At 41.5% G+C, this 15,345-nt stretch overlaps 1 protein-coding gene across 4 annotated transcripts in view; it reads right to left on the bottom strand.

The window, feature by feature from the left end:
• Positions 1-289: 289 nt before the first annotated feature.
• Positions 290-15,345, bottom strand: part of FLNB (filamin B) — a 476,237-nt gene continuing 461,181 nt past the window's right edge. For all 4 annotated transcript variants that reach the window (XM_086939044.1, XM_086939045.1, XM_086939046.1 and 1 more), the window contains one exon: positions 290-1,846. In XM_086939044.1, coding sequence (XP_086795170.1) covers positions 1,659-1,846 — 188 coding nt within the window. In that variant the 3' untranslated portion in view covers positions 290-1,658. The remainder of the gene's footprint in view (positions 1,847-15,345) is intronic.

Here is a 15,345-nt window from a genome sequence, read left to right as displayed (position 1 = left end):
GCGACGACGAGGGAAAATTAATTATTTATTTCATTTTCCATCGTCCATCGAAATCCCCCTCCCAACCGGGCCGCACCGCTCTGACCTGCACGGGCTACCTGATCAATTATGTTGGGTTAATTATGGATGGATTTCACCAACATGCCTGCACAGTTGTAAATTAGTAATACTCCAGAACATGACCAACATAGCTTATACAAGAGTTGTTCCTGCTTGGAAGCACCCCTTTGCAATTTTTCCATGTAATGAAAACATTTAAAAATCTGAATGAGACTATCACACGTTAATCTTTGCATTTGTTTCCAGTTTATTTTTTTAGCTTTCTACTTGCAACGTAGTCGAGTATTTCACAGAAAGGCACAAAGCTTAATTAAAGGCAACAAGAAGTACTCCTTTCCAACCAGACATACCTTTACAGAATTGCCTCCAAAATAAAGCTAGAAAGGTATTTATTGCTAAGGACATTTGCATGATCATAAAACAACTGTAGAGAGAAAAATCATTGGCTATTTTTAAAACCTTATTAAAACACATACATTCATTTGGCATTTCCATACACTTGTGCATTTATTTTCTGGTTTCTTCAGATATCACCAGAGTGTATAGGTGCACATGCTTAACTCCAAGTACTCAAAATGTATAAACCCTTATAAATTGTCTACTTGTTTCGAGTTTGATAGTGCCTACAGAACTTTACAGGTGATCTTACAGTATACGCTCTAAAAGAATACAACTGAAACATTGCATTCAGAAGATAAAAATGACCTCACAAGGAACAGTATACAAAAGCAGAATTTAAACTTCACAATCAGCGGCATAAAAGTCGAAATAAACATACAAAGACCTGAAATCGGACAGTTTCACCTCCCCGAAAATGTAAACACAGTTTCCAGAGAACGGCACCAAGCGCATTAGTGTTGTGACAGTGGTAAAAAGGCTTTTTATAGTGTTAGCATATAGAATGAATGACGAGGTACATCATGTACAGCAATGCACATTAGAGTACCGCAATTTCCTAATCAGAACTTAGAATGGAGGAGAGCGTTCAGTCATAACTGATAGAAAGCCCATTGAGAAAAGGAACAATAATCAGTAGTTTATTTGTACTCAATTATTACATATGACAGACAAATTCCAGTTTTAATTACATCTGCTAGGACTTTAACTTCCAAAATAGAAATTAGTGTCATTAGTAATATATGTAATTTTGAGGTTAAATTTGCTAAGAGATCAATTGATGATATTGACAGGTACAACACAGGACAAAAATATTGTGGACAGATTTACATTAAAATATAGACATTTAAAACTCATAAAATTTAAATCATTTCTTTAAAAAAATATAAAATTACAAGCAACCAATACTTTACCATTGGCCAAATTGTATTGTTGGAAATGCCAGTGTGCGTTGGCTGCTTGTACAACCTCCATTTACTTTGTTTGAGGGTAAAGTACGGCCATTTTGACAAGAAAGGGACAGTGTTTTCCACTCAACAAATGGGCACGGTTGTGTTGCCATTACAGAGTTTTACAACTGCCCCAATGTTTCCTCACGACTATTGCTTTAATTGCTTTTCAATTCTCTGATGGAAATGAACAACATAGTACTTTATACAAATCTGAGTTATAGATATGAAACATATGTACACAGGAGGTATTTAAGGAACCGAAACATGGAACGGACTTCCCGGAATGTGCTGCTCGCCCCATTTCACTGCCAGAACGTAGTCTCCTTTCTCTTTCACTACATACGTCACGTTGTACTGCTTGTTCCCAAGATGCTTCACAGATACTTCCTCACAGGGAATTGTGGGGCCGTGAACACCGACCAACAACATGTTTGAACCTATAATACACAAATAAATTGTTGGTTAGCTGGAAAAGGTTGTGGTAAAGCAGCTGCAACATTGCAATCTCTGAATTTAATTTCTGAATGAAGTGCACAATATTGTCAGTGGTAAAATTAAAATATGGTCATACATGCTAACCTCTTACATTATGCAGCTGGTATACGGTTTACATCAGAAGGTAAGCATGAACGTTTTGATGCAGAAGCTTTGATAAATAATAAATAATCAAATAGAGGTTTAACCCCTTGCGTGCGGCCGCGATTCTGCGCCTGTGCGGCACTTTTAAAGAGTGGGCGGGTTCATGACGGCCCCCTAGCCGTCATCAGCACACGCCCACCGTGCTGCATGACTGGCGGGGCCATCATCAGCATGCAAGGGGTTAAGTTCCATGGACACGTGTGTGAGGAATTGATTGATTCACGTTTTAGCTTTAGGGCCATGATTCTGTGCTATTTAAGTGCTTCAGGAGGATCAGAGGGTGGCACAAAAAGAAAACAACATACCAAATGTGGCATATGGGACCGACAAATGGTTATTTGATAGTCATTGGAAAGCCTGACCACTCTTCCACACGTCCTTGTGCACTAGTGTTTTATGTTGGTGAAGCCTTGAGCAAGACTGAAACAAGCAATGGTAAGCCCCCTACAGCTCTAGTTTGTGTACAAGGGTATATAGGCAGTTGTTTGGCAAGGGATCCATCTGAGGGGTGAACTGTGTACTCAGTATGCTGGCCTGAGGGTTGGAAGGAGGGGGGTCCCTGGGGTTTTAGACTGAGTCTAAACTATACACAGTATGGAAATGAGGAGTATGCACTCCACTGTGAAATATCAGCGTTTCTGCTTCCTGTAGTTTTAGGCTCAAAGACTATGATTTTGGTGGTCTGGGTCATTGGCATACTTTGATCTTCACCTGATGACTTAGATGGCTATCAAACTGGTAGAAAGCCAAAGGAATCAAAGTTAAATGGGCTGAAAGATCTGCTGAAAGTAGTCAAGGATGAAGCAATGCAAAGACTCATGCACTATGCATAAACTGTTAACCTGTGATAGCAATCAGTGCAGGGGCTTCAAAGCAGGTGGGCTAAGCAGTAGGGTAGGATGTAGGGCCAGAATTAATTTTCGGAAGAAGAAGGATAACCTCATGTTTGTGTTTCAACGGGTAATAGCATGTAGACAAAGAGATGTTTATGGGGCTGGTAGTCAATGGTTCTAGAATGTGTGACACTCACACTGGAGAAGCCAGTTTGAGGTGATGGATTCTTAAGGGATGAAATTATCTTTGTTACTTTTGCTACCTTGATGGGCTCAAACTCTAGGAACAGTGTGTGGCAATCTAGCTTCTTAATATCACTGGAGCCAATAATGAAACAGGATGTCTGTCGAAAGCACATCGGTCTTATTGTCTCAGGGCATCAAATTCTCACTTGATAATTGAGGTGGGTATCATGTAGACCATGCTTGCTAAGTGGCACCAATTCTCAAAAAATCTCGCAGAGGTCGCCAGTAAAAAATTTCACCTTCCAAACTACAAGACTGGTATTGGGCTTTAACTTATATGAACCCTGCAATCTAGGGAGTTGCTGAAGAGTTGTATTTTTATTGGGTATTCTGCATTACTCTTCAGTAGGGGAATGTCATTCTATATGAGGATTTTGGAGGTCTGTACACTGGCAGTGATGGTCAAGTGTTTAACGTAAATCAAGATCTGTTGTGTCCGGTTTGGCTTCTGTTATATACTTTCTCCTGGAAATGGTCATGCAAATGGAATCAGCTACCGCTTTTGCAAGATTGTATGAGCTGTGATGGTGGATGTGTAGAATCCTGGCTGTCAATAGGGCGTGGTCCCATTTTATCTATTGGGTAATTTTTTGAAGTGAAGCACAATGCTAGTGAAGTATTATTTTGAATTTATTTGAGCAAATCATGCTCTTTCCATTGTTATGGATATTTATTTTAACAGGGCACCTAGGTTTAGCTGCCAATGAGTTAATGACCAGTATGTGGCCCAAAAGGAACTAAGTTAAGACTTATACCACAAAGATCTGTCCACATATCAGTTCCTAGGCTAGAATGTCAATCAAACAGAATAGTTTGCAAGTGTTCCCATAATTTTTCTTGATCCACTTTCGACTACCAACGTTTCCGAATTGTGTGCAAAAGTTCTAGGCTTAAAACATTTTTTTAACCTTTCTACATGGAAGAAGTAGCAAGTGAAACATTTTCAGTTCGTTACAGTGATGGGTGGTGCCTTTCTGGAGGTACACACTAAGGTTCTTTTTTGGGCTTGATAAGTTAGTAGTATTATGCACGGCTGTTAGCATATACCTAGTGTCGGTGGGAGACCAACATCCAGGAGTGGTAGCAGGTGGAGAAGTGTGGCTCAATGGTTAGAGCAGCAGACCCTGATGCAGAGGTCTAGCCCGGGACCAGGATTCAATTCCCCACCTCGGCGGGTCTTGGGCTCAAAATTCCACGGACCTGATAATTCTTGCTTCGGTGCCTATTCCAATCATGGAGTCCCACTCTGCAACTCTGGGCAATAGCTTGCTTAATCTCCACAACGGCCCCCACAACACTAAGGATGCCTGGCCTCCACCTTGGGGGTGCCCAGGAGTGGACGCCTCACAGGGAAAGCCAGGATGGGTTCCACAGCGGTATTTGTACAAGCGCCTTGAGACCCTTGCGGGTGAGTAGTGCGCTATACAAGTATCAATTTACATTTACATTTTGACCAGACAGTGTCTTAGAGATGTTAACAGTAGAGTTGGAGGGGTCGGTTCCATGCATTTGTTAGTGTAAACAATTACTCAATTAATGCATTAATTCACGGACAATGTGTACCAGATGCTTGTAATAGGTCAGCCTTAAGGAGTATTTCTATGGATTGCTATACACTGACTGATTTGGATCCTTGGCTGTGTGTAGTACCTGTTTTTGCAAGACTATGGGAGCGCAGGTTGATTCGAAGGGTCTGTTTGCAGGGACGCCCGATATGGAAATGGACCTGGAGAGAAAGTGGGAATGTGGACATGGGGGAGGAGGAGTTCAGGTTTGGGTTCAGCTGGGGGCCCGGATGTCTAGAGCTTGTGCTGGGGTCTCCCTTATATGACCGGAGGGTGGGTAAAGCGGTTGTCCTGTAATTGGCTTGCAAGTAAAGTGGCAGTATCCTGGCATGTTGTGGTAGCTATTAGGTGGCGCAGGCCTCTTATGGGAAGTGGAATGGATGAGCAGTTGACCTTAAGAAGGGTCCCAGTGCCTGGTGCCAGAGGTCTGATGAAGTCCTTGGGCGCACTTCATTCTGTGGGATCCATCGGTAACCCATCAAACACATAGCAGGGACACAGTATCTTCTGGAAGGCAATGGATCATTTATGAAGAGAACTATTTAGTTTTCTTGATGCCCTCGAACATTTCTTAAAACTCAAATTTCTCATCAAAAAAGTTTAAATAATCATGCGCTATCAAGTGCAGGCCCAAACACTGAGAGATCGTGGTTTCTGATAAAAAACGATGCCTAAGCTTTAAGACATGCAATGCTGGTACAATGGGGGCTTATTTGGGATTTCAGAGGTATTTGATAGTGAGCTTTGTACAAGATCCGCTGATCATGGTTTAATGTCTGGTCAAAAACCATGATCAAAATTGTTCATCCATGGTTGTCCATGTAGAAACCCTGGATAATCAAAGTTTGTCTATGAGCATAAAAAGGGTAGCCCATTTGATTAATTCAAGAGAAAATATGTCAAACTGATACCAGCACTTATCAGCCTCCCAAATGTCAAACAGAAAGCCTCCAAACAGATAATACTACCCCATTTCAAACTACGCCTTCATACCCAATATTTCCACAAACTCACAGCCACCTGGCTACTTTAATGCCTGAGAAAGAGAGCTCGTACATCTTGAAAAATGATTTGTCTTAAGTGAAGCACGCATCTCAGTTGTGCTAAGAAAATTTCTATTTTAATAGCCAAGTTCGAAACCATGCATATTTATATTTCTTACTTTCGATTCACTTTCTTTGGAAATATTAGTACTTGACATGCTCTTAAAGTCTTTGTATGCTTGTAAAGACCAAAACAGCAATATTTATGGTATTTTCCCAAAAAACATGCAATTAGTTTTCCCATGGAAACTGCTATTTTGCATATGCGTCTTCTATCTGATGCTTAACATCTGTGTACTGCGAACTATAAAGCGATTTAAAAAAAACAAATATGTTGCCACTATTTACTTCATTCGTCTCTTGCTCATGTTTTTCAAAAGGGAGTAATGATGCTGTAATGGGCAATATATATGCACAGCTCAGTTCTGGTAGGAGCGGAGAAGAACCAGACTTAGCAGAAAGTAAGAAGGAGAAACATTTCACCCGAGCTAAGTTATATATTTGAGAATGACTCACAGGCCTTGAAGGCAGCAGGGTGGTTTCAAAGCTCTGGAAAAAGTTGACTCTTAATTACCTGCTTCTCTATATAATTTTAAAAAATGGAAAATAGATTTTTGTCTTTGGGTAGATTTGGTTCCTTCCTAATTGAACACAAGATTCACCAGTACTAACGAATGAACTTTGGGATTCCTCATTCTTACCAGGCAGCGGGCAACTTGGAAGATCAGATTCATTTTGGCCCTGTTGGAAATGGGCCTTTTTGCAGGGTTATCCCCAAACTTTTTGCTTCTTCCTCCCTTGTTTTTCCTGACCTGTGGTTGTTGGCAATAGGACTCTGGGCACTTTACCACTGCTGACCAGTGCTAAAGAGCATATGCTCTCTGTATAAATTGTTATTGTGATTGGTTATCCATGATTGGCATATTTGTTTTACCAGTAGGTCCCTGGTAAAGTGCATTGAGTGTGCCAGGGCTGGCGATTCAAATGCTACTAGTGGGCCTGCAGCACTGATTGTGCCACCCGCATGAGTAGCCCTAAAATGGTGTCTCAGGCCTGCCACTGCGGTGCCTCTGTGAAGTTGCTAACTGCCATGCTGTCCTGACCAGTGTACACACTGGCCAGGCCTAACCCTTTCCTTTCTGTACACATTGGACACCCCTATAGAAGGCCCTAGGTACCCCCAGGGCAGGGTGCAGTGTATATGAAAGGTAGAACAAGTACTAGTGTGTGTGACATGCTCTGGTAGTGAATTACAGCCATTTTCGTTTTTCACTATTGAGAGGGCTATTTTGCCCATAGGCTATAATGGGGAATGCTGTGTATAATGTTTACCTACATATCTTCCCATAGGAGCAAGATAAAAATTAAAGTTTGGTATCCCTGAACTCAGAATTTCATAACCTATCTTTTAGAAAGGATGGTTGTATTTAAATCATTTGTTTGAGAACAGCACTTTTAGAAAGTGGCATTTCTCTTGTCTGACTTCTGTGTGCCTTGGCCTGTTTATGAATTGACTGTCTGGTTTGTGTGCACCTCCTGCTGGGCGGCTGACAACCCTGCCCCTCTCTCTGAAAGGAAAGAAGAAGTCAGGGAAACAAAGTGCTCCAAGGCTGCCCAGAACTGGTTCTGACTAAGCCAAGGCCTCTCTGCCTCCAGAGAACAAAGGAAAGACTGGTATAAAAAGGGCTACCCAGACTACAGAAAATTAGATAATCCTGGAATCAAAAAGGAACCTCTGCCAAGGAGAAAGCTGGAAGACTGAAGAGGAAGGACTGTCCTGCTGTGTGTTTGTGGGCTGACCTGCAGTTGCTTTGCTGCCCAGGAGAGGGGAAGGACTTTCATATAGATTCATTATCGGCATGTTTTGCGAGTCTGTAATAACGATTGTTAAGGAATCGATATTACAGACTCGCAAAACGGGATTCATGTAGAAATCGCAATAATTATTGCGATTTCTACAGCTTCCTTAATTGCGATTAGCTATTTGCTAATCGCAAATAAGGAATAACTCCCCATTCATTCCTATGGGCCTAAAGGCCCATAGGAATGAATGGGAAGACATTTCAATGTGCGAATCGCTATTAGCGATTCGCATGTTGAGTTTGCGATTTCAAGGGTGCAGGGGTGTCCAAAGGACACCCTGTTGCACCCCTGAAATGATATTGGATGCTGGTGTTACGCACACACATGTCCCAAGGACATGTGTGTGTGTAACATACAACTTAGAAAAATGTACTTAAGTGCATTTTTCTAAGTTTCCGCTATTTACTAAAAGGTTTGACTTCGCGGTAAATAGCGGCCCAAAATTGCGAATTCACAATTTTTAAATGTTTCATGAATTGCATTTAAGGAATCTCGAATAGAGATTCCTTAAATGCAATTCCTCGCAAATTTGCGAATTCTATAATTGCGATTTTTGCATTTGGGATGATGAATCCCAAATGCAAAAATTGCGCTCGCAAAGGGCCAGATTCTCAGAATCTGGCCCTTTGCGAGCCGATTTTACTTTGATGAATCTAGCTGTTAGTTGTTGCTTTGTCCCCTTGCTTGAAGATATCTCCAAGGGCCTGAAGAGAAATGGCCTCCTGTTAAGAAGTCCCAGGAACAAAAGGACTTCACCCCCAGCTTCCCCCTGAACTCTGTTGAGAGAGTTCTGCCCTTCCTAGAGTGCTGAGTCCGACTGCGGGGCCTCAGGAAGTTGGGACTGCTGTTTGGGAAGCTGGACAAGGAGAAACAAAGACAATCTGCAATTTCCACGCACCGCTCGCTTGCGGAGCGCATCCCCGACAGTGCGAGGAAAATCCCACTGCTGCGAAGATCGAGATTGTCGCAGTGCCTGTTGCCGCTGCAAGAACCAACGCATTGTTCGCTTGCGGAACGCATCGCCCCGGTACAGGAAGTTTCCTGTCGCTGCGAGTATCGTCGGAGAGCCTGTCATCGCTGGGTGAGATTGCCACACTGCTCGCTTGCGGATCGCATCACGACGCTGCCAACATCGTCGCAGAGCCATCACATCAGCGGCCGCGAGAGGAGAAGATCGATGCTGCGCCGCATCGTCGCCGCACCGCGCATCGTCGCCGCACCGCGTATCGTCGCCGCCCCGGAGATTGTCGCATCGTGCCTGTGCGAGACGCTTCCTAGGGAACCTGCGCACCGGAATCCATACAAGGTATCGCCTCCCTCCCCATACAGACCGGATTCTTCGCAACACATCCGCTGCGTCCAGCGGGGCTGTCGCATCGCCTCCCCAGGGTCTCAGGTGTGACGCATCACTTGTTTTTCAAAGCTGCAGCTTCATTTTGGAACTTTGTCGCAACTACAGGTACTTTGGGCTAAAGGTGACGCAACTGTGGATTATTTTAAAGCAAACCCTAGAACTCTTTGAAATCATATTCTTGAACTGTGTATGTTGGATTGTTTGTCGTTTTGGTCTTGTGTAGTTTAGATTAAATACTTTTATTTTTCTAAACTGTTGTGGAGTCCATTTGTGGTGTTTTCACTGTGTTACTGTGAGTGTTGGTACAAATACTTTACACATAGCCTTTGATAAGCCTGATTGCTCATGCCAAGCTACCAAGGGGGTGAGCCGGGGTTATCTAAAGAGTGTATCCTCCTTACCTGGCGGCCGCATGCTAGACGCGGCTTGCACGCTCGCCGAGACCTGAGCCCTTCGCTGTCTTATTGAGCGGTATGCCGTAACCGAGTACCGCAATTTGGCAGTGTTTCTTCGGGGGAAAGAGCTGCTAAAGGAAATCCCAATATTGGACCTACTTTCATTCTCGTCTTCAACACGGACAAGAAGCTGGATGTGCCTGCCGCTTGCACCGCACATCTCCGCCTCCAACTCTCCCTTCTACTGGGGGCAGGCAGCCGTGGAGATTAGGCGGGGCCGAGCGGCCGCAGCGAGGAGCACACATACGGCAACAGCTACCGGAGGCTTAATTGGAGCTGGAGGCAGAGGCAAGGGAGTAAAAAGAGAAACGCCAGGAACCGCGTTTTCATCCGCCCTGGAGCCAGAGAAGTTTGAAGAGGCGGAGGTGGACGGCGGAGCTGGGAACGAGAAGGCAGAGAAGGCTTGTTCACTTAAACAAGAGGGGTTTTTTCATCAAAATTCAAGTAAGATTTTCAGTTTATTTGGGGAGGCGCCCAGCGAAGTCCAAAATAAAAAGGTACTGGAGACACAAACAAGAATCACTAGGAGTAAAACAAAAGGCAGAGGAAGGGATAAGGACTTTGGGTTGGAGAAAAAACTACAGCTCCCAGAGTGCACCATAGAGGGAGATAAAAAAAAAAGCCTAGGAACTAAAAAGAAAGCACTGGAGGCAGTTAAAGACAGGCATAATACATCTAAACAATCAAAAAGTAAGAGTAAGAGCAAGAGACCCAAAGCCCCCGGGGATATAACTCCATCACTGGGCTCATACTTCAGAGCACTGCGGCAGGTGCTGCAGATTACACAAGACATGGCAGAAGCTCTGAAAACTCAGCAGGTTAAACATTCTGAACAGTCTGAACATGATGTGGTGGTTCTGAGTTCGGATCTAACTGACGCTATTCTGCCTGGGGGGGGGGAGGAGTATTAGAAGCCCTTTTCGATGACACTCAGAATACTCTGACTGAGTTATATATAGAACACACTGTAGAGAATCAGGAAATTGTGAAATCTAAGGACACAGAGAAGGAAAGCGCAACAAAAACTAAATTGGGTAAGAATAAGAAGGCTACTCCTCAAAACTTAGATCCAGTGATCGGAAATGCACTTGAAGCAATTGTCTCTTCAATATCAGAAATGAGAGAGGAAATAAGGCAGGACTTCGCAATATCTAAGACGAATCAAACGGAGATTAGAGATACTTGCGAAGAGCTGGGACAAAAACTTGAAGGCGTATTTGAGAGAACGGAGGCATTGGAAAGTTCAGTGGGCCAACTGACCACAAATCTGGAAGCAGCTAGATCCAAAATTCACACACTCCAAAGAGATGGGGATGATATGAGAGTAAGAATTGAAATGTTAGAAAACTACTCTAGACGCAACAATATCCGACTCCTCAAGATACCGGAGGGAAAAGAAGGAGGAGACCTTAAGAAATTCATTGTACATCTAATAAAAGATACATTGAATTTGGAAGAAACGACTGAGGACCTGGAAAAAGACATCCAGCGAATACATAGGGACCCTTTCCGTATGAACCCGGCATGGACTAAGCCAAGAAAAGTCCTAGTTAATTTTTTAACGTACGCCCTTAAAGACAAAATCCTAAACCTTGCCTTAAAAGCAGGCTCTATAAAGGGTCCAGATTTCGGGTTTGATATACGATCAGATCTCTCAAAGACCACCCTAGAGAGGCAATGGGAGTTGGGGCAACGTATGGATAAATTGAGGTCACTTGGCGCAACAGTCCAGATGAGATTTCCTGCTTTTCTCAGGATTATGTATAACAACAAGATGCACAATGTTCGCTCCATTCATGACGCTGATGAGTTACTTGAATCTATCAGGGATCATGCTCAAGCCCAGGCGCACAAAACAAATCGAGTATGAATATGAAAATTAATAGTTATAAAATTAATAGAGAAATTTAAAGAAAAAAAAAAAAGAAAAAAAGAGGGAAAAATCTAAATAAATAGCGGGTGATGAGGAGGGGGAAATGAACAGGAAAAAAGAAAGGAAGGAGAGGGAAAGAATGGGAGTGGAGGGGAAAGAAAATATATAAGGAAAGAAGGAACAAAAAAAAATGGAGTTAATTTTAAATATATATATATATATATATATATATATATATATATATATATATATATATATATATACACAAAGGAAAATGAAAAAATTAAGAGCTCATACACTCACTTTCTTTAAATACCAAAAAGGATAGTTAAGCATATCCTCACATTCATCCCTTTTTTTTTTTTTTTTTTATGATGTTTTGTTCTCTATAAAACAAAATTAGATACGGCTAATGTTTTATTTTTTTCACGAAAGGTGGTAGATGAGCGAAGGACAAGTTATCGGCGGGTGGAAACTGGCTCAACACCGAGCCAGAATAAGTAAGGGGGGGGTTTCCCAGGGGGGTGGGGGGGCAAGAAAATAAAAAATCCTCATTTGTCAGATCAATCTAAGTTTTCAGAATCCAACCGTTCACAGCAAGCAAACAAAAATATCTTAAAGTCAGATAAATATCAAATTCCTAATTCAAAAATGAAGGGGAAGGAGAAGAGGAAGGTAGGAGGTGAAGTCAAACTATGACAAACTTGAATTTCATGTCCTGGAATGTCAATGGTCTGCGAGTGCAAGGAAGAAGAGACAGGATTCTACAATATCTTAGAGATTCCCAAGCGCAGATCATGGTGTTGCAGGAAACGCACCTTCTTAAATCTGAGGCTAATACTATACTCAAGAGACATAGATGGATAGATAAATTTTGCTCCACTGACCACAACGCGAATGTAAGAGGGATCGTATTTATCTTTAAAAAATCTGCAAGAGCACAAATCCTAGACTGTAAGGAAGACAAGACAGGAAGATGGTTGATAGTTAATGTCTCACTCGAGGGTCAGAACAGAACATTGGTAGGCTATTACGGTCCAAATTCCGATGACCCATCACATCTTGATGCTGTAAGAAACCAATTAATATCAACTCAGGATCCAATAATCTGGATGGGAGATTTCAATATTGTTCTTGATCTAACTTTGGATAAATCGAATAAATCCAGAGTTGCTAGTATGGTAAAATCAAGAGAAACTCTTAAATTAATTATGAAACATCTAGGTTTGGCGGATCTGTGGAGAGAAAAAGTGGGCAATAAGCCGGGAGTATCCTTTAGAAACAGCCGCTTTAAGCATAAATCCAGAATTGACTATGCCTTTTTCAGCTACTGTCTAAACGATACCCTAATATCAATAAATTATTTACCATCACACTTATCAGACCACTCAGCGATAGAATTTATCTTAAGAAGAGATAACTTAGTTAAACACCCTTCCTGGTCTTTTGATCGGACTATTTTGCTGGAGCAGGAAGAGGTCAAGTTTTTATCAGACGCAGCTATATCTTTTTTCGATATTAATACATTTTCTGCCACCCCTACAATGGTATGGGAGACATTTAAGGCCTTCTTAAGGGGGCAGATCACAAACAGAGCCTCTTATAGACGGAGAAAATATAATGAGAAAATTAGGAAAATAGAAGAGGACATGAAACTTCTAGAATTAAGATTGGATCCGATAGTAGTAACATCTCCAGATCATGAAAAGCTGGCCTTATTGAAAAATCAGTTAGAAAATATTTTGCAAGAAAGAGTAAATAAGCGGTGGGAAGCGAGTAAATCTTCCCACTTTGAGTTTGGAGAAGCTGCAGGAAAAATCTTGGCGTGGAAAATAAAAACTGACAAAGCCCTTAACTATATAAGAGAAATTAAGGTTGCAGGGGAGACAGAGACTAGATTTACTAACCAAGATATAGGAAAGGCATTCTATGAATTTTTTGAGGAGATCTATAAAGAAGACCTCTCTAACGATCAACAAGCAAGAGATAGGTGGTTAGATTCCATTATACTTCCAACTTTAACAATAAATCAAAATTTATCATTAGAGAAAGAGATCTCGGCGGAAGAAGTCATAAAAGCAATGCGCCACTCAAAAAAGGGAAAAGCGGCAGGACCGGATGGCCTGCCAGGAGAAATATATAGATCTCTTGAACAGATTATAGCCCCAGAACTCACGGTACTCTTTAACGGAATCTTACTAAATGGCGACATACCACCTAAATCTTGGGGAGAAGCCACCATAGTGCTTATTCCTAAACCTGGAAAATCCTCAGAGTGTGGTTCATACAGACCAATATCACTTCTCAATAGTGACTATAAACTTTTTACAAACATCATTTCTACAAGATTGGCTAGCGTTATTGGTAGTATCATCCACCCTGACCAAAAGGGATTCATCAAAGGCAGACAGCTAGCTGAGTTAACCCATGAACTGGTGGGGGCCATAGATATCGCAACTGCCACCTCTGTACCCCTAGCTACCCTGACCCTAGACGCAAAAAAAGCGTTTGATAGAGTCAATTGGCTCTATCTTAATGATGTATTAAAAAAACTTAACTGTGGGGAAGGCTTTTGCAGAACAATTAAATTACTATATAACACACCTTCTGCAAGGATAATGATTAATGGGGGTCTAACTGATGCATTCAACATAACAAGAGGCACAAGGCAGGGCTGCCCGCTTTCCCCACTCCTTTTTAATTTATATATAGAACCGTTTGCTCAAAGGCTTAGGAACGAGGCTAATATCCCATCATTTAGCTATGGCGAGTGGTAAAAGCGGGTAGCTTTATATGCGGATGATATCCTGGTATGTACATCTGACCCAGATAAGGCATTTCCAGTAATTATCGCATGTGCAAAAGAATTTGGGCAAATATCGGGATACGATATAAACTCTAGCAAGACAGAGATATGGTATGGAATCTTCCAAATATCCAGTTAGAGGCAAACATCTCAACATCTATGCGCTATTTAGGAATAAGAATAACACAGGAAGTGGATAAAATTGGATCCAATAATCTAGAGAGAATACATACTGAAAGTAAGAAACTTTTAAAGTCTTGGTCACATCTACCACTCTCTATAACTGGTAGAGTGAATCTAGTTAAAATGTGTATCCTCCCCAAGTTGTTTTCATACAATCCCAATCGCATTTGAGCAGAAACAATTGGAAAAATCTCAAAGAGAAATTAATTCTTTTATATAGAATTATAAAACAACAAGAATAGCATGGAAGAAATTAAGAAGAAGAAGGGAAAAGGGGGTCTTGCACTCCCAGACCTTTTGTACTACTCATGGGCTTTTCAGATGTCACATTCGAGAATGTTATTGAAAACACCATCCAATTTAACTTCTAATTCCATGTACAAAGCAATAATATTGGGGGCAAATTCAACAACAGAAGGATTTATGGTCAAATTCGGAAATTATAAATTTTTCAAAAAAATTAAACTTAAAATGGCACAATCATGGGCTAAAAATTGGTATAATATAAGGAAAAAATAGGCTTGTCATACTATTCTACGTATTCTCCAATTTGGGACTCACCTGGCTTACCATTATTCTTGAAAGATAGGCTATCAAATACCATTAAACAAGCAGGTATTACTAGGTGGGGTCAATTGATCAAAGACGGGAAATTAATAGCCTGGAACGAATTACAAGAACTAGTAGGAACAGAAATATCTAGATTTAAATATATCCAACTAGATAGCTGGGTGAGATCACAAAGCCGTACAGACTCCAATATTGGGAAAATTAATGCGCTAGAACAAATGCTGGTAGAGCGACCCAGTGGAGGAAAAGAAGTAGCCACCTGGTATTGGCAGATGCTAGAAGAAAATAATGGGGAGTTTAAATTACCAGACGAATTATGGGGAACAGTGATTGACACTCCATGTGATGAGAAATGGCAACAATCTTGTGGCCTATTGTATAAAACGGTAAACCCGCATGGCTAAGACGTAATCATCTTTTTTCAATTCACCGGGCATATACAACACCATTAAAATTGTCTAAATTCCTACCAGACAAAAAGTGTAACAAATGTAACATGGTAGGTG

This window comes from Lissotriton vulgaris, chromosome 9 (assembly GCF_964263255.1).
Source record: "Lissotriton vulgaris chromosome 9, aLisVul1.2, whole genome shotgun sequence".
Taxonomy (NCBI): Eukaryota; Metazoa; Chordata; class Amphibia; order Caudata; family Salamandridae; genus Lissotriton; species Lissotriton vulgaris.
The sequence above is the reverse complement of the archived record's forward strand: the minus strand, read 5'-3'. Positions and strand labels throughout refer to the sequence as shown.